This window comes from Lutjanus erythropterus, chromosome 9, assembly GCF_056507025.1.
Source record: "Lutjanus erythropterus isolate fLutEry1 chromosome 9, fLutEry1.hap2, whole genome shotgun sequence".
In the NCBI taxonomy this organism is placed as follows: Eukaryota; Metazoa; Chordata; class Actinopteri; order Lutjaniformes; family Lutjanidae; genus Lutjanus; species Lutjanus erythropterus.
This window is the reverse complement of record NC_139325.1, coordinates 26,176,062-26,199,450: the sequence shown is the minus strand read 5'-3', so window position 1 is coordinate 26,199,450 and position 23,389 is coordinate 26,176,062. Positions and strand designations below refer to the sequence as shown.

At 39.7% G+C, this 23,389-nt stretch overlaps 1 protein-coding gene across 1 annotated transcript; it reads right to left on the bottom strand.

The window, feature by feature from the left end:
• Positions 1-91: 91 nt before the first annotated feature.
• LOC146321652 (DENN domain-containing protein 3-like) lies at positions 92-20,835 on the bottom strand. The gene is made up of 28 exons (XM_084726910.1): positions 20,685-20,835; positions 17,051-17,213; positions 15,273-15,462; positions 15,032-15,118; positions 13,745-13,860; positions 13,425-13,549; positions 13,049-13,160; positions 12,633-12,752; positions 12,445-12,543; positions 11,683-11,802; positions 11,354-11,469; positions 11,043-11,198; positions 10,854-10,950; positions 10,619-10,722; positions 9,620-9,801; positions 9,335-9,494; positions 9,005-9,200; positions 8,729-8,897; positions 6,656-6,927; positions 6,381-6,551; positions 5,282-5,411; positions 4,858-4,965; positions 2,972-3,111; positions 2,033-2,193; positions 1,757-1,893; positions 1,398-1,516; positions 1,009-1,146; positions 92-653 (listed from the first exon to the last, which is right to left on the bottom strand). Exons 2-28 carry the CDS (start codon positions 17,132-17,134, stop codon positions 435-437), a joined length of 3,828 nt encoding a protein of 1,275 aa, XP_084583036.1. The 5' UTR covers positions 17,135-17,213; positions 20,685-20,835; the 3' UTR covers positions 92-434.
• Between the last annotated feature and the right edge of the window lie 2,554 nt (positions 20,836-23,389).

The window sequence follows — 23,389 nt, the reverse complement described above, 5'->3', positions numbered from 1 at the left end:
AACAAGGTGGCTGCATCTGTCTAGAGGTGACAAAAAGTAAACAGCCTAGAACAAGACAGTACATAAACAATAAACAAACATTACAAGATAATACCTGAAAATTTAATTTATTGTAAATGCTTGATAACAAAACATGAATGGAAATTATATTGTGGTATTCCAAACTAATTGCTGCTGACATCCAGACTTATTTAAGTTTTTAAAACATAACATACAGAAGGCACAGACTTTTTCACATCTCATGTGCGTAGGTTTGTTTCCAAGAAGAGCTGCTCTTCATAGTCCAAATTTTTCACACACTTCACCATTTTGTCCACCTGTCCCCACCCTGCTCTGCTTCACCTCCCACAAGATGATCTTTTAGTCACAGTGAAATACCCAAAAGGCAAACTTCTCTCCAAATGCTCCTCTTTTACTTCACTTGCACTACTCAACTACTCAACTTTCCATATGGCGATCTTGCCATCACGCCGCGCAGAGCCACTCAGGACGTAGCGATCCTCAGTAGAGCAGAGTGTCTGGATGCTGTCTGAATGGGCCTGCAGCTCCTTTAACACAGTGTGACTCTCTGGGTCCATCACCAACACCTGACTTCTCAGCTGACCGTCACAAAGACCTCCGATTCCGCTCCATCCACGACAGCCCACCCAGATCTGAGGGGAGGAGAGGCCATTAAAGAAAAGAATGAATTGAAAAATGATGCCAAAGTTAACTTAGTTTGCATACAAAAACTATGCGGTGGTCAACAAGACGTAAATTGCAGTCTGAGAACTTGCAGGTTGAAAACACTTTCAAATTTGTTTAAGTTGCAAAAAGAACAGTAAGTCAAGTGCCATTCCGCTTGGTGAAGAATGCATTATAAGTGTAAGACACAGACTTGTCAGTGTTGACTTGGGTCTTGAGTGTAAAGACTTGAGACTTACTTGTGACTTGCAAAACAATGACTTGATCCTACATGTGCTCCTTTGTGTTCACTTGAACCACATGCACTCATGTGTCATAGCTCACCTGGTCCTTGACTCGAATCATACAGGTGACTCCTGAACTGCTCGGCAGAGGGATTCTCTTGGATGGACGTCTGTGGTTGTTAGTGTGCCAGAGACACAGCTCCCCTGAGTCTGCACAGCCCGTCCACAACTGACCTCGCTGGAACAAACACACACAAAACTGGGCTAAGCCACAGAAAGTATAATGTGAATATATCTACATATCCAAGTGTAGGAAAAAGCTGTCAGTTAATAACTGAATCTCTCAGTTTCATCACTTGTTCCATTAATATTATAACTGTCTAGATGCAGAACTCATCAGAGTATTTTCTCTGATGTTGTGTCGCTAAATCATGAAATTGCTGCTAACTTGCTTCATTGACAGACATTATCTGTGGATGGCAAAGTCACCTCTGGAATGACAATGAAGCTGCTGAAGCTACTGGGCATGCTCCGTAAGTCATCAGGAAGTACCATCCGCCTCTGTGGTGTCCCACTCTTCTTCAGTTCCACAATGCTGTCACCACAACCTGCTCGCACACACACACACACACACACAGTTCTGTTCAACAAATCATTATCAGGTTCATTTAATGCGCAGACTCTATAGGTCGAGTTCAGGCATGTTCAGAGAGGAATATACTGTAGGTCCTACAATTAAAATGAGTATAACTGTGATAGATTTGTGGTGAGGTACGTGGCCCGAGATGAAATTAAGTTTGACACTCCTGGTTTAAGAGTAGAAAGTGAAGGGATTTGTGTGCACTTACAGCACCACAGTGTACCATCATGGATCTGTATGGAGCAGAGACGGTCACAGCTGAGGTAGAACTGCCGCTTCACCTTGAGACCGGCTGAGTCCCACTGCAGAATCGTCCCATCACAGCTGCAGGAATATGTCTGCTGACTGGGACAGACAGTTTGAAGAGACTGATTAAGTGCACATTTTTACAGTGCTGCAGCATTTAGACTCACCTTTATATGACTGCCTTTAATGTTTTACCTGATAAGACTGACACTTAAACCAGATATAGTCACGTCTCTACCTGCTGTGCTGATCTCTGGTGTCCACTGTGAGTCCAGTCACTTCATGTCGGTGTTCAGTCAGCTGTTTGTTGCAGGACATGCTGTGAGTGTCAATGATGTAGATTACAGAGTCCTGAGAGCCAATCCACACCTGCTCCTGGATCAATCCCACCATGCAGTTCTACAGAGGAGAAGATGTGACAGTGGATCCCAGTTTCACTTCCTTTACATAATGGTAGGCTAACAGACGCCAAAAAAAGTATAATTATAGTATTATGTACATATATATACTTATGTAAATACACTATCTATGGATGTTAATGAAATGTAATGAAACTTTATTACAGCTACTGTGCAGATTTTTGATTTCATTTTAAAAAGACAATATGGTAGATTTGATCCAAGAAGATTAAAGATTTGTCTCTTTTCTTCTACAATCAAAAACTTGTTCAATTTTGAAGACTATGTTTAAAAGAGTAAACCAGACTTTTCACCGACATTTTAAAACAAAAAGTATTAAAAACAATGCAGCAGAATCAGAGATATCATCTTTCTTATCAAATGCAGTCTTTTTTTCTTGTCAAAAAAAAAAAACCTGGTGCCTACATTACCCACAATACTACTTGACTGCTGACAGTTCAGTCGGAGATTCGACTTTTTATACTAATGGCAGCTAATGTAGCCACAAGCTGCTACCTTCAACCAGAGATAAGGAGCGGGCTTCAAATATCTGGTAAACTCGCTTCTCTCCACACCCCCAGCTTTTCTTCATATTTCAGACTTGTCTTTAGTCATAAGTGACATCACTTGAGGCAAACTTTGCATTTTACTCCTTCTGGAGCCATAAAATACTACTTTTTTCCCCCACATGTGCACTAGTCCTCGCCAAGACATTTAAACAAACTTTGATGTATAAAATTGGTGGAGTGCCTCTGTAAATAATGTGTGTTCCTCCTCACCAGCTGTGACTCTCCGACCTGGATGCAGTCCTGCAGCATGGACCAGCTAGCTGCATCAAACACGACCACTTTGCCCCCACTGAGAGCCACCCAGAGCTTCGGGTTCATCTCACCCTCTGAGTCTTTGCAACTCAACTGACCTGGAGACGGCGAGAAAGAGACAAATGCTGAGAGAGCAGTAGAGCAGTGAACCAGTGAACTGTGAGTGCTGACTGTAGTAGTAAGAAACATAATACACAGCAGGGTGGTTTAGGATGGAAATGAGAGCCACCCCACAGACAGGACGCCAGAATTCGTATGTCTTCGGTGGCGATGGTAATGAATATGTAAAATCTAATCTAAAGAATAAAATACAATGGTTATAGGCAGGGACGAATAAATACAAACTCTGTATCACAACATGCTGCCTGTAACCTCCATCACTTTTAAAATCTTGTTAGTCTTCTGTATTTAGTTCTTTGAACTCAATAATTTCTTCAAACCAGATCAGCAGCCTGCTGTCTGTCTCTTATTAGTCTACACTGTGACAAACAGGATAACTATTTTCCTGCCTGCTAACACACAGCACAAGACTAATCAGGTTATGTGGACAGTTTTCACTGAAACATTCATTACCAGACATTTCCAATATTCTGGTGCATAGAAGCATTTAAATATTCGGTCCTCATGCTGACACACGCAAACCTAAACCAGTGTAAACTATTTTGTATCTTTTGAATATCTGACAGATAACGAAAGGATGAGAAGCCATGTCACCTCCCTTGACCATGCCGCATTTTGGGTGAGAACAAGCGCTGTTAAAGTGCCAGCATCAAACAATCGGTGATTGGCAAAGACATAGCATGATTGTTCACTTGACTGGCCAGAGGATTTGGGCTCCTAATAGCTCTTATTACATACATTTAAACTGGCAAAGACTTTGGAATTTGTATTGACAACCAGTCAAATTAGAGCGGTTGTTTTCATCCTCAAAGGGTCGGGAGCATGATGCAGGAGCAAAGTACTTAGATGGGCTGCTCTCATCTATTTATCAGTTTCACATGATCATCAGTCAAACCAATCTTGGTTGTCCTCTTATTGGGTGATTGGATCATGGAAGCAGCTCCTAGTTGTATATTCATGGCTGCAGGAACAGATGATAAAAATGTCTGTGAAAATATCTTTCCTTCTTGTCCTGTCTGAGCAGAGTACCCATTACAGATGAATGAAAGGTATAATATGCAAGATTTTCCTAAAAAACAAAACAAAAAAAAAACAATCTTTAGATTCATACAGATTTAATCCCTTTGAATCTGTGGGGTGTTTGGAGGTGTGGGCATATTTATTTGTGCTTTAGAATGTAAACAATCAGAAAATAACATTTTATTTCTGTGATTCACTGCTTTGTTCTCACTAACATGCAGTTTCCAGCACACTTGACCACTACCACCATCTCCTTCCCTGTTTCGTTTGTTGAACTGGAGAGGAGGGGCCAAATTTGACTGGTGTGTTTACAAATGGCAACAGGCATATCCTGCATATTACACCTTCAGCACCATTTGACGCTGGGTGTCCTATGACTTAAACCATTGTAAAGCACACTTACAGCTATGGACAGTCATTTAAACAGAGAGAATAACGCTGAGAGAAAATTTGAGACACATGACAACCTCTCTATTCAGACAGGGCTTCAGTGTTAGAACACTGATTGCCAATAAATGTATAAACTGATTACACAGACCCACAATAACTTCTTTCATGCTCTGAACTGCAAAGGACAGTTAATTTCATCAGGAGGACAACAGAGAGACTGTGTGTACTGTGTACTGTGTGAAACTAGGGCATTAAAAATCATGAACAATCATGAACAAATACTCACACACTCTTTAAATTCCTTCACACAGTACCTGGTGTGTATAGCAGCACATGTACAGTCAGAGGTTCAGCCAAGTCCACTGATGGGTTGATCTTGTGTTTTAAAGTCTCTGAGGTAGTTTTAGGCACCATCATGGGAACTGATGACAGACAAAGACAGTGAATGAACATGAAAGACAAGTGAATGGAGAAGGGAATAAACCTTGAGCTTGTAGATGTAATTTTCTGCACTATTTTCTGCCAGTTTGTAGACCTAATGATTAATCAAGTGCTCTTTAGATAATATTCTGATTCATGATTAAAAAAATCATTAGTCATTAGTTAGATTAGTTGCAGGTCTATAATGAGTAACGGTGACTCAGATATTGAATCAGAATGGCTACAAGCAAATTTCATTTGTGGGAAAGGAAAACAAGAACAGGAAGCAGAAAAAGCAGCATAAGAGTGACCCCAGACCTTCATGTTTGATCTTGTCAATGTAGGCCAGCCTTGAGGCAGCACTGATGGACCTCTGGGTCTGCAGGCAGCCCATGACAGCATCCATCAACAGGACGTTGGTCAGAGCCTGAGTCATGTACTGAGGATCCTAAAGAGACAAATAAATAAACCATATATGAAGGAAATGGTACTATAGTACACTATCACTTACACAAGGGGATATGCAAAATAACAAACACATTGAAAACTGATTTATGTCGTCAAAAATTTCTGCCAATTTGCACCACAGGCCACACTTAAACCAGTCTGCAAATAATCTCTCAGTCGGTCATTCACCGTAACTGGAACCCATGTAACCGACATACTTCAACACTGTTCTAATATGAATCTGCACAGTAAGCCAATCGAAACAGTGATTTTATTCTAGTGGTGTTCCATCAACACGTTCTGTGTCATTTTACGTGTACGCATTACAAACTGCAGCTTCATTGTCCAAGACAATGTACAGTTTACTATTGTGATGCTCAATATTTTGGAGATGGACTGAAAGTAAATCATCCTTGGAAAACATTTGGTAAAGGCCAGATATAAAAAAAAAAAGACTTGGCAGTTGTTTGGATGAGCCATCTGTCTATCACCATTCATTACAGGCTCATGGCATATTAAGCTTGTGAAAGGAAAAATAATTAATTAATTAATTAATTAAATAAAAACTCAGTCCCATGCTTCTTTGGCCACACTTGTTTGGTTGAACATTTTTTCATCATGTCATTCCATCATGTGTGCACAAAGAATGTCAAATATCAAATATCTGTTTGAGCAAATTAAATCAACTTATCACTGATCCTTGGAAATAACCGCACCTCACATGGAATGAACTTTTGTGGCATTTCTTCCATCTCGGACACAAAAGATGTGCTGCACCTCAGAGGAGTGTGTTTTGTGAGCCTGTTTTGATGCAGACTTGCTGTTGGAGGGCTTTATAACCCACTTGCCCTTCAGGCTGAACAGTTTGGGACAACATATGTGGTGGACCCTCCATATGAATGAGCAAATGAAGTGAGAGTGGGTAGGGGGAGTGTGTAGCGGCTGTACTGGGTCTGAGCCTACGTTGTACCTTGTGTTGGTCAGCCATCTTGCGTCCCGCCCACATCTCTTTCACCACAAGGTTCCAGAGTTCAGTCTCTGTCTTCAGGTTGGCCTCAAAGACCTCAGGCCTGCTGGAGGTCTGGATACGAAGGGAAGGAATACGAACAAGTAGGAAGGGAGCTGAGGCAATCTTCACCTCCTGCACAGAGATGTGGGAGTTATTTAATTAAAGTGCAGGGTTATGAGTGAATATTTCAAATAAAACATGATTCAGACAAAAGGGATTTAAAAAAAAAACTTGACCTGTATGTCTCTGAACTTTGTGATTTCCACAAAGCCCGGTCGTCCCTCCGTCAGCAAGAACAGACGTTTCTGCGTCATGGCGATTTTACCAACACCGTGGGAGGTCTTGACACATGACGACAACTTGTAGACACACTCATTATTGTCAAGATGGTCTATGACCTCAGTGGGCAAGTTGACGTCTTGTGCCTCGGCCTCCGTCTCCTTCCAGAAGGTGTAGAAGACTCTGAAGAGGTCAGGGTCCACCTGCTTCGTCTCGCCGGGAACAGAGACTGAGAGATATACAGCCAAGTGCACACAGACAAAAAATGTGCAAATACAAGCTGAGAATGTGTGCATAAACTCAGTGACACAAATAAGATTAAATCAGTTCCACATTTAGCCTCAGATATCTCAGAATAGTGCAAGCTTTTGTCTGTGAGAGCTGCCCAGCTGTTGGGGGTCAGAATTAGCTTGTCTGCTCTGGCTGGCTTGACTTTTAGCTCATCCATCAGCTCTCAATGGCGCAACATACACAGTCTCAAGGTCACAAACTAGCTCTTTGAATCCCTCATCCTCTACCACAACGCAGCAACATGGCCTTTTGCTGCAAGCCATCCTCGGACATGGCAGCCAAGTGCTTGTTCTTAGCATAGTGCTAGCACTACTACCAATCTGAAGAGTAGATTCACAGAATTTATGTTTGACTTTGTTGCTTTTCTGAAGGAAATGTTCCCACAAATCTGTTTTTAGCTTCCTGACTTATTGCAAATATAGGAAGACGCAGGCGGCAATTGACAAGCTGCTCGACTTGAACGAGGGAATGTGCAGGGCTGCCAGCACTCAGACTCAAGCGATTTGTGAGCTCAATCGCAAACTGGATGCGTTTCCTGAGCTCCTTCGCCAGATGGGTACCAACTTGGAGAAGTTGTCAGCTCGGCTCGGCTGAATCTGGCCACCAATTCAGACATATTGAAGCAAGCCACCGGGAGACTCAGAGAGACTCAAGGGCAGACAGGAAAATTCCAGTGTCGGCCCGTCCCAAAACAAACTGTCATCTCCATTGGCTCCCAGACATAACGGCCTTCTCAAGGACGCTTATCTCTCCACTCTCCTGGATGTTTCTGCAGACAAGATGCTCCGACCCCCACCTCCTTCTGGGACATTCACCCTTACCCTTAACTCAATGCCTTCCTTGGCCCTTCACCCCCTCCCTCCCCCATGCGGCATAGTAGGCGAAGGTTGAGGGCAGCACTCTGTGTAAGAGCTGCAGCCCTCCCCGGGCGACTGCGCTGTGACCCCCCCCCCCCACACACACACACATCTGAAAGTTGATCATAATCAGTGTAACTTATTTACACATCCAGCAGATAAGGAACCACCTTAGTAATCATTTGGATTTGGATTTCTGGCCACCTAATAAACGCAAGTCCAATATTCATTTACTTTTCTGCACGTTTTTGGTCTCCAAGACCTCCTGAGGGAAATATCTGACCTTTTCTAAATGCTCCACTGTTCTCCAGCTAGTAGCTAACTGTGTCTGTCAGTGACACACAGTTAACACGGCCATTCTGAGGCAAAGATTTTGTTATTTACTTAAAGAAATTATTAGTTTTTCCAACACAGATTCCAACCAAAGCAGTAATTGAGCTTAGATTTTATAGTGTTTGTCTGATCAGTGGGTAAAAATGTAATACACTGTATTTTTCTATATAATTTATGCATAACAACAGTTGGTCACTGCTTTTGCATTGATGTGTGTGTGTTCATTAATGTGTGTGAGGGAGGGAGTGTGCTGTACAGACTGTACTTCATGCTTACAGAGTGTGAAAAGAGTGTAACAAATTCTCTGATGGTTGATTCCACCATGTCAACAACAAGTGATGAAATCGATTCAAATTTCTTTCATGTATTGCTACTGGAGAAAATAATCACTGTATACTCAATTCTTTAACCACAACATCAGCTCAGAGCACATCTTATCTACAAAACATTTTGTATGTTTGAGGTTCGACATTGCGAAGTTCTATATAATTCGTTAAAATAAAAAGTGATCTCTCGACTGCACACATCAGCCTTCCTATCCTCACTTACCGTCAGTGAGAGCGTCAAATAAACGGTGTATGGTTGCTATATCCTTAACAATCCCGCACTCCTGGACACAACGCACAAACTCTTCCTGATGCAGATGCTTTCGGGGAAGTTGAAACTTCTTGACGTGGTCATCAGGCCGCACCAGCGGCTTCTCGAGCTCGGTCTTCACCTAATGGATTAAAAAAAAGTCCTGCATCACAATTTAGACATGCCTCATCACCAGACATAATCCCCATCAAAACTGACTTCGCCCTCCAACCGCCACTTCTGATTTACCTTCAGGATGAGTCTCTTGAGTTCAGGTCGTCTGTCAGCTTGCTGTCTCTCGTCTCTGTGCAGCGAATCCACGAGCCATGTGACCAGCTGTGCGGGGAAGATGGCAGTGTCTGTCTTGTAGAGGTTCTGGAAATCACCCAGGGCGTCCAGCCGCCGCGAACACAGCGTGTTGATGAAACCACGCAAAAAGTAGAATCTGCAAAGGGAAAACTGTTATACTCAAGCCCAAAGAGTTAGTATTGAGTCAACACCAGCACTAACAAATATAGGGATGTGACTGTCAAAGGATGGGATGAGGTGTTTGGAAAAGGAGTGATAAAATCAGAATACCTGGCCAGCAGAGTAGGGTTCTCATTTTGGACAGAGAAGATGGCCTTTCCGAGCTGCTGGATCAGCTCACTGTAATAATTTTGTACAGAGTGGATGGACAGAGAGAATGGGAAATCTGGGAGCTTAAACACCTTCACCGGCTTAGGAGTAGTTCTCAGAGCTAGAAGACAATGAGATAGGAAGCAGAAAGAAGGGGAAAGAAACAGGAAACAGTTTTTTTTTATGTTTGTCTCTATCCTGACAGTTTGTGCCTCTGTGGTGCTTAAACTTCTTCTTAAATCTCACCGGTGTCGGACACGATGATCCTGGTGAGCAGCGTGTTTCTTTGGAAGTTGATGGTTTGGTCGAGGTTTGGGAGACTCATCCCCAGCCTCTTACTCAGCTTGTTCTCTGTATATGAGCTCTTTCTCCGGGCTTGAATCTCCTGCATGGTGGGTCTGCGTGGGACTTCCACCATAGCCTTCATCCTAAAGGACACATTATAGAAACAATTCATTCCTGGCACTTTAAACACACACAAAGGAGATGAAAAACAAATACACATTTGCATTTTGCCATACAGTTAGAAAGAGATTAGAGAGGGTATCTGATAGTTTGCCTCAGCTGCAGACTTACAAATGTTGTCAGTTGTTTGGGATTAACATATAAAATGTTTGACTGGCCCAGTAAACTCAGTTAGTGGCCGAACCTGCAATGTGATCAGGTATTTATATTCACACGTCCCTGACTACTTCTGAACGTGGCCTAGCTAAAAATAATGCAAGCTAATACAACAGCCCTGCAATAAATCCAGCTTTTATTCGGCTTATAATTAGAGCTGCAACAATTAGTCGATTAGTTGTCAGATATTAAATTAATTGCCAACTATTTACATAATTCAATACTTGTTTTCAGTCATTTTTCTAGAAAAGAGTATCCAAATTCCCTGATTTTAGCTCCAAAAATATGGAAAATATGAATATTTTCTTGTTTCTTTAGTCCTGCATGACAATAAACTCAAAGTTTTTGGGTTGTGGACAAATAAAGACATTTGAGGACATCATCAACAGATAAATCAATAATGAAACGAATCGCTTTTTGCAGCCATATTTATAATGTTCAGGTTGTGTTGTTGTAACTGTTTTCAGGAGATGTTGATTAAACTTTGTAGTGCTATACCATACCACCACAAGTTTTTTTTTTTTGACACCATTTAGATCAATGACAGAAAACACAGAACAAGAGGTGAACTTTTTGAATATTATCATTTGGTTTGAGGCTTTTTAAATAGGTTTAATAACTCACTTGTGCATCTCAGAACGAGTCCCGAGTTCCATTCGAGCAAAGTTGTCCATTTTCCTGTTAAGACGATCCTTTAGAAAGGAATGGAAAATGTGTGTCTCCAACACCTGAAACACAGACACGTTAATCTGAAGATGAGCAACTGGACCAGAATCTCACGTCTGCTGAGAGATGTCAGATAATTTGTGTCAAAGTGACAAAATTGAAAAATATCACATTTTATCAGGTTAATATTTACCTTCTTATAAAAAAGCTGCTCAGCTGGCTCTCTGGTTTTCAGGAACTCTTCACTGTTAAACACTCGATGTTCGTAGTTCAGATGACTGCCAACATCCCTGTTACATGCATATATGTATATATTAAGAAAATATATACTTCAGGAGAATTATATTATTAGATTTCCATACACAAAGAACATACACACAACCTGAATATGTTGACAATCAGCTCCAGTGTGATCCTCTGGATGTCGTGGTTGAGATTGTGTTGCCACGTTCTTCTCCGTGCCCGCTGCTCATTGATGTCAGTGCTGCTTGAATGTTGGCACTGATACAGGTCAAAATGTATCTTCAGGGACTGACACCTGCAAAAACATATTAATGCTTTATAAACAAACAAAAACTTATTCATATCAAGGTTCTAGATCAGTTAAAATATGGGAATCCACATCCTATTTTTAGTTCATTTGTATTTCTGTATGGTGCTATTAGAAATTATTCTTGGTATTATAGTGAGTACCTCTGTGTGAAGCAGTCTGCAGCAGTAGTGGGGATCTCTGGCAGGTCAACGGTGTCAGAACAAGAAGTAGAGACACTTCCGTTATCAATGTTGATGAGGATCAGATCATCCGTCTCCTGAATGGAGGAAGATCAAGAAGAAAATAAATCGGTCCTCTGTGTATGTGCGCCAACTGATAAGTTCCAAATGTAAACAGATCTACGACAATCTAAGATTTTAGTGAACACTGGTGGACATGAACAACATATTGCAAAGTATTCACTCTGTATAATGCAAAAAAATTAACCTGTGTTGGACATTTTAACAAAGTTGGAAGGTTGTATACTTACAGCAGCAACCTCTTCGTAATGGCTGAGATGGCAGCCCATGAGGAACGCAGTAGGAGCCATGAGAAAGTCCAGCATGCCTCTGGCCAGGACAGGAACATAAGGATGCTGCCATGACAGAGGCTGGAAACAAGATCAGAGAGTCATGGATGGACAAATTAGCACAGCATTCAGCAGCCATTACCATCGACAGACCCACAACCTTAAAAAATTCTTTTTTTTTTTTTTTTAGATTTGACATCCTTTGTCGACTGTTATTGTCTGTTATTCATTACACTGATTTTTTTGTCAAAGCCACAGGGAACCACTGGAGCCAGACAAAAGAACTGCATGAGGCTCCAGAGCCACAGGTTGCTGACCCCCGAATTAGTAGATCACAAGATTAAAAGGTGGATGGTTTAACTGTTTAAATTAGGTTTTCCACGCAAGAGGTAATATTTCAAAGTGAATGCAATGGCTTAAATTTTCATTATATTTTCATTATAGCATCATTATAACATTTTCTGCATTGTGCTGTACTGTTTTTTCACAATTTGCATCCGATTTCAGCATCCTTACATAATACACATTTATGCAAAAGGAGCTTTAATTTTCATGAATATCACAGGAGGTCTCAATTCCAAAGCTTTTGACTGTAGCCCTGCCCTTATTTAAATAAAACAGCAGGGAAATTTTAACTTTATTACATAAAAGCACTCCTGATATCACAGTTAATTTCTTTCTTTTTTTTTTTAATCAAGTATTTTGCAAATATTTTCAGCTGACCTGCAGAAACAGCAACAAGCTCTCTGCCACCAGCGTGAGTCTGGCCCAATCAGCAGAAAATAAGACCACCCGCTGTTCCTGCAGGAGGCAAGAGAGCACCTACGGAGACACGGACAGGAAAAAGGACAAATGTTAATCCGAGCCTCCGCCTGATCCAGTAACACTAACACAGCAAGTGTTTGTAATACCTGCAGTAGTTGCTGCGGCCTGAAGCAGAAGAAAGGCAGATGGAGGTCTAAATCTACAGCTGGTTGGTCTTTGTCTTCTTTGGATGGTAATACAATGATCAGAGGATGCAAGATGAACATCTGCAAAACACACAGTACAGTGTTATAGGTTGTGTTGTTCCATCTTCTGTCATCACGGTCAAGAGATGCGGTGAAAATGAACAAATGTACATGCATACACAAGTATGTTACCATTATCTATAGTAATTTGTTACATCAGCAATAGGAATCCGATAACTCCTGCTTCATATTATGAATGTAAACATTTTAGGAGCAGTACCAACAGAGTGTATGTAACCTCATATAATTGCAGTTTGGCTGCACAAGTACAGTGTGATTTTAAAAAGAAACACATACACAAACAAACACGCACACACCAAATGTAGCTGTCCAGGAGGGGGGATAGGCACCAGTGCCAGTTTAGCTGCAAACTCCTTCACCCTGTCCTCCATGTCTGATAAACAACAAGTTCTCAGCTGGATTAACAGACTGACAAAGAAACAGAAAGACACAGAGAGACTGAGCGAGAGATGAAGAGAATTTTCTCATTCATTAGTGCAAACAATTGCACACAGTTGCAACAATGCCTGCAAAACTTGTGATTAAGTTACCAGATAAACTTTTTTTTTTCTGCAAGACTTGAAATAAAGATTAAGCAATGTTGTGAGTAAAAAAGGTAATCAGACATACACATACATCATTTTATATGATAATGGAAAAGCGATTTAATTGGTTTCGTACAGTGTTTCTCACCATGACAGACAGTCTTTGAGTGCAGTGAAGTAAGGATACTTGGATATGACACAGAAACCGTAGGCAGAGAAAAGTTTCGAAAACTTATAGCATCCAGCTCCGATCTGGAAGAAAGACGTCCCTTCCTGTAGAAACAGGAAAGATGGTGGAGCACTAAGGTAAGTTTTAAGTGTGGACGAGATATTTACTAAAACATGCTAAATGGTTAAGTTGCAGACCATTAAGGCCACTGTTTTTTGAATAAGCTTGGATGTGCATTAGGGTTAGGGATCTGGTTGTAGCAGTAAAGAGTGTGAAGAGTGCAGCGTAGTACTGTGTACCAGTATCGGACGGTAACACTGCATTACAACTCCATGGGTCTTGTTGCCGAAGACATCGGTGAAAACCAGGAAGTGGAACTGTTCATCTTTCTGTTCCTTGGTTACTTGGAGCCCACCTGGTAAAAGACACATTAACAAAAAGGTGTAATTTAGTACACATTACATTCACTCTCTGTGGTACAGTGCTGCCTCTAGGTAACATATCTATTTTTGGTCTTTTATACTCACACAATACATCCTCTATTATGGTGTAATACTTTAAAAAAGTAACTACCAGTAGTGTTTTCATTTGTCACATGACTCTCTGGAGTTCATGGATCCCTTTTTTGCGAACTTCCTCTCATGGTTCAGCTCCATCCTCTCTTGCCACAAAAATGATCTGAAAATCTCTTTTTCTTTCATTTTATAATCTGGAAAAAAATGGATTCACATTAATAGATGAGTAAAGTTTAATTTTAATTGTACTGTATCTGATAATTAAGTGGTAGAAAGCTGTTTAATTGTAGATGTTGCCTTTAAGTATCACCAGGCCATTATGAATTAAAACCATGACATTTTGGGTATTGAGTATTTTGGTTTACATACTATTCAACCATTATAAAACAGGGTTTAAAATGCATTAATTAATACTGTATTTTATTTTATTTTAAACCATAAGCAGTGAGCCAAAGATGGCAGCAACACAACATATGGTTGCAACACACTCATTTTCAGTGTTTTTTTAATTCAGATGGCATTAATTTTAAACTGGTGAGGTAAACCATTATGCTACAGTGTAGCTTTAAGGTAGCACATCCTGAGGTTTACCCTAAAAAAATATGCTTTAAACTATGTTTATTTGGTCTATTTTATAACAAAAAAGTTAAAATATTTTTGATCAACTGGGATCATAATGTTTCCCATAGAGGGTTAATGTAAGGTCTATGACATCTGAATAAATGCATTACATTAACATCTTTGAATGACAACATCACCTTATACTGTGAAAAAAAAAACAAAAAAAACTTAACGCTTCACTATACCCCAACATTTAAGACAAGAAGAAAAGACAACGTGAGATTTATCACAATAACAAAAATCACAGACAATATAAAGTTTCATGTCACAATATCAATATTACAATGCTTTATATTTCAGCTCCATAATGTACCTGCTGTACATAATAGTGTTTTGCCAAGACTGAATCCATGTCTCAATGGAGACTTGTCATATTGCGATGTTTAGCTTGCATCGTGTGTGTGTGTGTGTGTGTGTGTGTGTGTGTGTGTGCCAGGGAATATCAAATACCCGGGAAGCAGAGCTGAGGTAAAGCCATGAGGTCAATGTCTTTAGGAACAATGACATCTTCATTTCCTCTTCCGTCTGCCCCTCCACCTGCAAAAATATGACAGGCCAAAATAATGTAGAACAATATAAAATCAATAATGAAAACATGGGTAGAATTAGAGACAAATCAGGAACCTTGAGGGAAACATTATGTCTGTGGCTCCACAGAGGTGGACATGTCATGTGGACAGTAGTACCAGACCTTGGCTGGGAGTTGCTGCTGCTGAGGGAGGTTTTTCCCTCTTCTTCCTGAGAAAGGAGCGCCGCCTCTTCCCATGTGACCTCACTGTTTCGCTCTCAGCTTGCTGTCTGCTAACGAAGGGAGGCGCCAGGACATGCAGTACCTCAGGCTCCAACAGGAGGTGCTCTGGAGTTCCATTATTGTTAATGGACTGAGTGGGAGATTAAAGACATCTCTATTCTTATCATAATTAGTCTTGATACATGTGATATTATCTACATTACACATTCTGTATGTTCCACATGAATTTCTGTGGCTCACTACCATACTGCTACTACTACAATAAACTGCAGTTGTACAGTAGTAATGTAATAGCATTTTTCACAGTTTCAGGCCGGACTGACACAACGCTGTCATCCTCTACAGCGTGTTACTTGCCCTGCATGCTCCACGCTCCTTCACGCCTTGACTAAAGAGTTTATTTCGACCAAACCAGAGTTGGTGATTGTTGAAACAGTGGAAAAACAAATGACAATGTTGACAATGTTAAAATTACAGTTTCACAAATGGCGAGAGCAATAAAACAGCAGTTTCTGGCAAAACAAAATGCATCTTACTCTTTAAAAAAGGTCTCTCACTGTAGCGATCCCTTCCATAACAACATCAGACACTTTTAATAAGAATGTGAGCCTGTCGGTGGCAAAAACAAGCAAACAAGTTAGGGTCACTGGTTACGGGCCCTGCTTATGGGTCACAGGAGATTTTATTTGGGTAGCCCAATAAAAAGAAAAGACTTTGGAAGAAATACTGCAAACCGTAGATTTATAGCTGCAGTACACATTTTATAACGCATTTAAAATGTGTATACTGTTTGAGTGACGGAAGGAAAAATGACAAGAGCCTCTTAATTCTGCCTTATTTTGTCTCATTCATGATTTAGGCTATAATGTCCTATATTGTTCCTGATGAGAGGATATAAACACAATGGGATGGCCTGTTAACTCAGCCTAAATGCAGTTATTTCTCATACATAAAGTACTAAATGTGTATATGTTTGCAATAACACATCAAGATCATATTAGGCGATGCAGAAATGGCACTGAAAATGGTCAGGAACATTCATTTATGCACACATTAACTCTTCCCAAGATTTATAAATAAGGCCTCTTGTGAATTAGGTTGCAATGATTTGTTGTTGCATTGCTCCTAATACAATGGACACAACTAAAAAAACTTGTTTACCAACCCTCTGTCATCAGTTAACCACCAGTGCACACTTATTTTAACAAGTGTGACAACTAACATAAAAATATATTTAATTCAGCGTATTTATAATTCTGCACTGAAATGTTATCCCTGTGCATTTATCTGTTTTATCCTGTTATTGTAATGCACAAGGACTGAAAGAGTTAAAAAAAAAAAAAAAAATACTGCTTGCTTGGAAGAAGAATAAGAAGAAGAATATTTTGAATTTCTTTTTAAAGATTTGTTTGGGCACAGAAAGTTGAGACGCAGATAGGAAATGTGGTAGAGAGACGTTTCACTTGCCTAGCCAGAACTGAACCTGTGCTGTTGCAACCATATGGTCTGCCTCTTAAACTACTAAGCCACCAGGATGGCCATATATTTTAGTTTTCTTAATTCAAGCATTAACTTGGCTGTTTTGATATGCCATCTGCATGCAAGTTTGTATTAATGCTGCTTTCTTGGCTACATCTTCCTTGAAAAATCCTTAATCTCAGCGGAACCAGCCTAATAAAAAGATAAAGGTAATAAAACATGGCATTCACCATGTATACCTGGTAGACTTCCCGGAGTTTGTCGTTAGATGCTCCCACCACCACACAGGCTTCCAGCAGAACAGGAGGCAGATGGTCCGCCATCACTGACGCCAGCCCAGGGACCCAGTTGGACCAGCAGAACTGGGCCAAGATCCAACTCCGACCTGCTGGATCAAAACCACTAAAAGCAGCAGAGAGGAAACAGAGAGGTCAGTGAGAGAGAGGAGGGAAAAGAAGCCAGAGAAAGACAATGGTAAACATGAAGAGATTCTCTCATCATCGTCTTTCTGCATGAAAACAACATCTAACAGCTAAATAAAGTCACCACATGACAGAGTGGTTGTTCCAGCTCATTATCACTGCTGCTGTTCTCATCAACAACAACTTCTACTAAACACCCAGTCAGACATTTTTCCACCACAGAATTATTCAGTTATGCAGTTGTTTGGTCATGAGGTGTCAAAATCACCATTAAATATCTAGCTCTTTCCCTTCCTGAAAATCATCATCAAAATAATTCCTAAAATAGCATTACCTGTGTGAATCTGGTGTGGTTCTTCTATGTGAACCAAGGCAGACACATTTAATTAAATCACCTTACAGTACCCAGCTCTAAAATGTACGGATTTACTGCTTTTCTTTGACATTTATGACAGTAAATAAACAAAACATGGACAAAAGATGCAATCTGAAGGCTCTGGAAAAATTATGATGAGCATGTGTCACATTTTTTGGACATACAGACTAAACAATTAATCAATTAATCGTGAAAATAAACACAAGCAGCTACCACAGGCATGGCCGGCAATAGTTGTTTATTTAACAGAGACCTCTGTCATCTCTGTAGCCCCAATGCACACAATCTCCTCTGTATGGAGAGAGGACAATTAAAATTGTCTGAAGCAAAAGACATCTCTTTGACAGTGCAAATGTTTCACTACAATGCTTATAATAAAATTCATTGTAGGTAAAATATGCAGAAGTGTTTGGAAATTCACCATTCAAAGTTGGCCAAAACTCCCTGGCTTAACAAAAGAGAGGAGAGAAATATTTACTGTCAATCAGTGAATCACAGTAATAAAATATATTTTTTTCACAGTGGTTATAATCTAAAGCACAAACAAGCATGACCACATACACTGGACTCCGTTTGCTCTGCCTATGTGTGTGTGTGTGTGCGTGTGTGTGTGTGTGTGTGTGTGTACGTGTATAAAATTCTTTCTGCAGCTCTCACACACAGACAGCTGAATGTGATGTGACTGTTGGTCGCTGTGTTTTTGTAGAGTTCTGACCTCAAAATCTGTGCACTGTTATTAGCTGGGGGCTACACACCACTGTCAAACAGGCTAGCCTCCAGAGTAAAGCAAAACATGAGAAAATAAGAAAATACAGGCAGGGTCCGTGCAGATACACTTTTAGCGGGTCATAATTGATGATTTAGAGGTATTATGTTTATTAATCACTTAATTATTCCATCAGTTTTTGCAACATGTGCTGTCCAAATACAGTTGCTATAATCTGAAGGAGAACAATAACAACATTTCTTAAAAAGATCAGTGTGGACAGCCTAGACAGGACACTTTAATGTATTTGATGACTTTAATGTGCAATGTCTACAATTATGCATCCAAGAGTCTGTTGTATTCTGTGTGATTCAGTCTGTTGAACGAAATATATTTGCCAGCTGATTATCAGTAATGTTTTAGTTCCAGTGACCCATGAAGTGTTCTTAGAAATTCATATGATGACTTAAGGAGACAATTAAATTAAACTGATTCAAGCTGTGTGAGGCAGGAAACATGATGTCACTCATCATTTCATTAGTATTTTGAGATAAAGGACAGACACATTTTTTCTACTATGCATCCTCACAGTTTATTTTCCTTCAATGGTCTGCTTCTATTTCTTGTACATCTGAGTCACCACAGTGAGGGGCAAATGATTTTAAAATCACATTTTCCCTCCTTCTTAGCCTCGTCTCTTTCTTCCTGGAAAATTAGGTTCATGTGTGTGTAGAGTGCAGGGTGGACACATTCACACAAAAATGTGGAGAAAATTACCTGTAACAGGGCCACAATTAGTGGGCTGTATGGATGGACGTGGAAGGATTAAATTAATGCAAGATCAATGCAAGGATTAGATGGTAACACAAATCCACTTTAAAACAGCTGTAGATGAACTCTGGTAGTGACAAATGGCCAGTGTATCTGGGTAATGAATTGGCTAAAAAAAACCATTTTACAATTATGGAAGTCCAATGCTGTAACTTCACTGAATGTGTATAAAATACTCCAAATACCGTATATTCTGTGTGTTCTTTTTTATGCAGCTATGTTGCTTTTGAAAGAAAATGGAAGGATATTTTACTATATTAACCTGCAAAACCAAAAAAAACAAACAAACACGGAAAGAATTGCACTTTTGTGGCAGAAGCTGAGATGCAAAAATCTGCCGATGTTATACAGAATGCTTAAATGTTAACTTTTAAAATCCTATTCTATATTTTACTGTTAAAGACTTCTGAAAAAAAAGTTTGACTATTGCAACAACCACTGCAACAGTGTAGAAATCCTCAGCAGCAGGAATGTCCACCATAACTGAAGTGATATCCCATTAAAGGAGCACACCACATGACCTGCTGCAGCAGTCCCTTCATCAAGTCTGTGACATGATCGCCACATTATACAGTGGAATCATATGATCCCTGAAAAATAGGGCAAATTCCACATGAAAACAAAAACACAGTCTTTACAAAATAGCGTTACATCTTCTGAAAATATCACAGGACAGTCGGCAACATCCAAACAACAATCAACAGTCTGATATGCATGTCTTCCAGTCCTGAGCTGGTCAAGTTTGCTAAGAGACACAAAATTCTGCAAAGTCTGAATCAAATGTGCCTTTAAACACAGAAAAGTAGTGTGACAGGACAGAGCCGAGTGGAGAAAACTAATACAGACAAGCATTTACACAAACATGAGCAGATGAGAAAAGTATCTGACCTTCCTGCAGAATCAATTAGATGGAAATAAACAGTGGGCTTTAATCACAGCCTTGAAGTTAAGTTCAGAGCAGCTGATACTGTCTGATGTCTCCAGCTTGACATGTCACTGCTTTGATCTGCTCCCATGCAAATCAAATCCACATAATTTTATCAAACAGGGTACTTTAACAGTTTTCATGAAGAATGAAACATGAAGCAAAGCAACCATACTTTCTTTCACTTTCCCCCTTCTTTCAACAATTATATGTAGCTAAAAATACAGCTAATCTGAATCTAACCTGTAAACTGACTTAAGCTACTTTACACATTTAAGATCTAATGTGTCAATGTAAGGTCACTGTCACACTGCTATGAACCAAACAAACAAAGTTTGCATATTAATGTTACAAAATATCACTTTGTAGTCATATTTCTGCCAAAACAACAGCGTCTGAACAGGACAAATTTTAGCAGAGACGTTAGCATTTAGCAAGTTCAAGTGTGAAAATTAGCTAAAAGTTTTATTGCAGCTGTGACACGTGATGCCAAGTCACAAGCTCTGCAGGTGAGATGATGCCCGTTATACTGTTATAGTGCGACCAACAAACACGTAAACGTCAATAAATAACTCGTCATTTAAAGTTAAGACTTGTCTTTCAGGTCACTAACCCCCTCACAGACGACCGTGCAGCTCCTCATTCATCCTCCTCCTCGTTCATGACAGCCGAGTCTCTCCAGCTCTGCAGCAAACTCTCTACTGACTGAGCTCATCCCATGTTTACTGACTGACAGGCTTCCTGTTTCTCTGTGGAACTACAAACATGCGCACTGGTGACTTGAGGAAGCACGCTGCAGTATCACATCATGCATATAACTGATAGAAGACCCTGCAGCCTCCAGGATATTGGATAGTAATTATCATAATTAAGCTCTACAATGTCTTCCATAAAACATCAATTTAAGTCTAAAGTCTCTGATTGGATTCCCAGCTTAAGATGACACCGGTATGAGAAGTGAATAGATACTAACTTTAAAGAAAAAATAACTTCAGTAAATTCTTTATAGTGTTGGCTCACTCCTGCTGTAGTAACCCACACTGGCCTGAAGGTGGTGGTAGTTGACTGAGTGAGTGTTCATACAGTCAGACAGCACTCTAAAAACTATATGAAGTATTTAAACCTTAATTGAGAGGGTTTGTTTCTGCGCATTTTCAGTTTCTATCAAATAAATATGAGTAAGATTAGATTCAGAAATTATAAAGAATAAAATTATCAGCCACAGACAGGATATATGGGCTGTGGAAAAGGCTATGTTGCAATACAAAAAAACACCCCAAAAAACAAAAAAGACAAAACATTCTTGTCTACAGGTTAGCACCATCTTGTGGTATCATTGTCTCATCTTAACCAGACAAACAGACCATAAATAAAATTCCATAACAAGATACTGACATGTACTGATGTTTTGAAAACGGATAAAACATTATCATTTCATCTTCTTTATTGTATTGTAGTTTACATTGTGTAATTCTCAACATCAGTTTTTGCAGGCGGATTATTTTCATGCTGTCAGGTTTTGTTAAAGTAACTGCACAGTCTATTGAAACAAGTTTGTCAAATTGTATCATGAGCTTGAGAATCAATTTTATCTCATGTACTCGGTGCTATTAAGTACTCATTGGTAACACTGTGCACTGGGGAGCTTCTGGGGATTTGCAGCATTTGCAGATACCACAGATCTTGGATTTTGTATCGTTAGCAGGCTGTAATGACATCTGCTTAAATATCTGATGACCTAAAAATATGAATATTTTGTTCTTTGTCACATCAACACTGGTCAAAATATTAACCTGAGAATAATTCAGTGAATTTCTTAACACAAAGTTGTCGGTCAAAGGTCAGAGATGATGCTATGTTACTTCTAACTACAGCCCCTTTCACCCTGGACAAAAAAAAAATCCACTAACACTTGCTAACATCTGGCTTTGTTCTTACAGTTGGAATTCACTCCTGGGTCAAATGGACTGAAAAATACAACTATTCTCACCTCATAGTCCAAATCAATAATCAATTTCAAGAGGCTGATTGTTTCAGTTGTGGGTTTTCATTTCCATTATTACTTTTACAATCATTACAAAATCACAAATATTCATATAAGAATGGAAAGGAACAAGTTAACGAAGACTGCATGACATATCATGTGAGAGGGATGATCAATAAAGACACAGACACAAGTGAAGGTGCAATCATTGCCCTTTTTCAAAAAAATTGGTACAAAAATACCTTGTTTTCATTGTATAAAAGTCTATACAGCAGCAAGAAGAACCAAAAACACACCTGTAATTGACTTCCAAACCAAAACACATAATCATCTTTAAGCCGAGTGCCTATTCCAAAAAAAAGTCTTATTCAGCACTGTAGATTGGCATTAAAAAAAGGAGCATTTCCCCCAGAAAAGCTGCTATATGAGGTGAAAACATATCTGAAACATTTATACCAGCTGAAATTAAAGTACTCACTGAGCCCAACTAGAGCAACTAAATTAATACAGGAGAAATGGAAGCTGTAAAGAAAACTGAGGCTTTGGTCGACCTGCCTTCTGATCCTCTGACAAAAAACTGAAAAACAAAGTTTAATATGTCTACAGATACCATAAAGGAACACTGCTGTTCTATTTACTGAACTTGTTACAATGCAAAAGTGCCTTATATTGTTTGGAAAACAAAATATTAGCAAAAATGAACTCCTAAAACTAACAAAATTATTAACTTTCACCTCTTGCCAAAAGGTGCTTTTAAAAAAACAGGCTCAGAACAATTTCAAAAGAACACAATGGCACACACCCTATTTCACACAGAAGCATATTAACCTGTGCATTATTTACAGGGAAATTAGTTATCATAGAATTTTAACACTTTCCCTTTAATATCTAATGCCAACATCCACACGATCACGATGTTCCCTTTGTGGTGCTTGTAAATCAGGCTCTGTAAATCTTGAGGCCCTAAGTCCTCATGACATCAAACTCTAGACGACACTGTTCTGTCACAACAGGCAAAGCAAAGGCATAGCTACCAGGGTGCAAGGTCCAAACAAATACTGTTGGCATTGCCCAGATACTCATAAACAGAGTAAAGAAATCTCTCAGGGGGGCAGTGACAATAGATTTCTTGCCCTCAGTCAGGTCATAAAAGTAGACCTTTTGTTCTGTGCACTTGTGACATTGTTTCCTCTGAGTAGAACAATCCGTTGAGGGGAAAGAGAACTTTGCATAGTTCAGACCTCAGCCTTGCATAGAAGTGGTCCTGTCTACCATTCAATATGCAGCATTACAGATTTCTGGAACAGTTTTAGATCGTGTCACATTAAACCGAA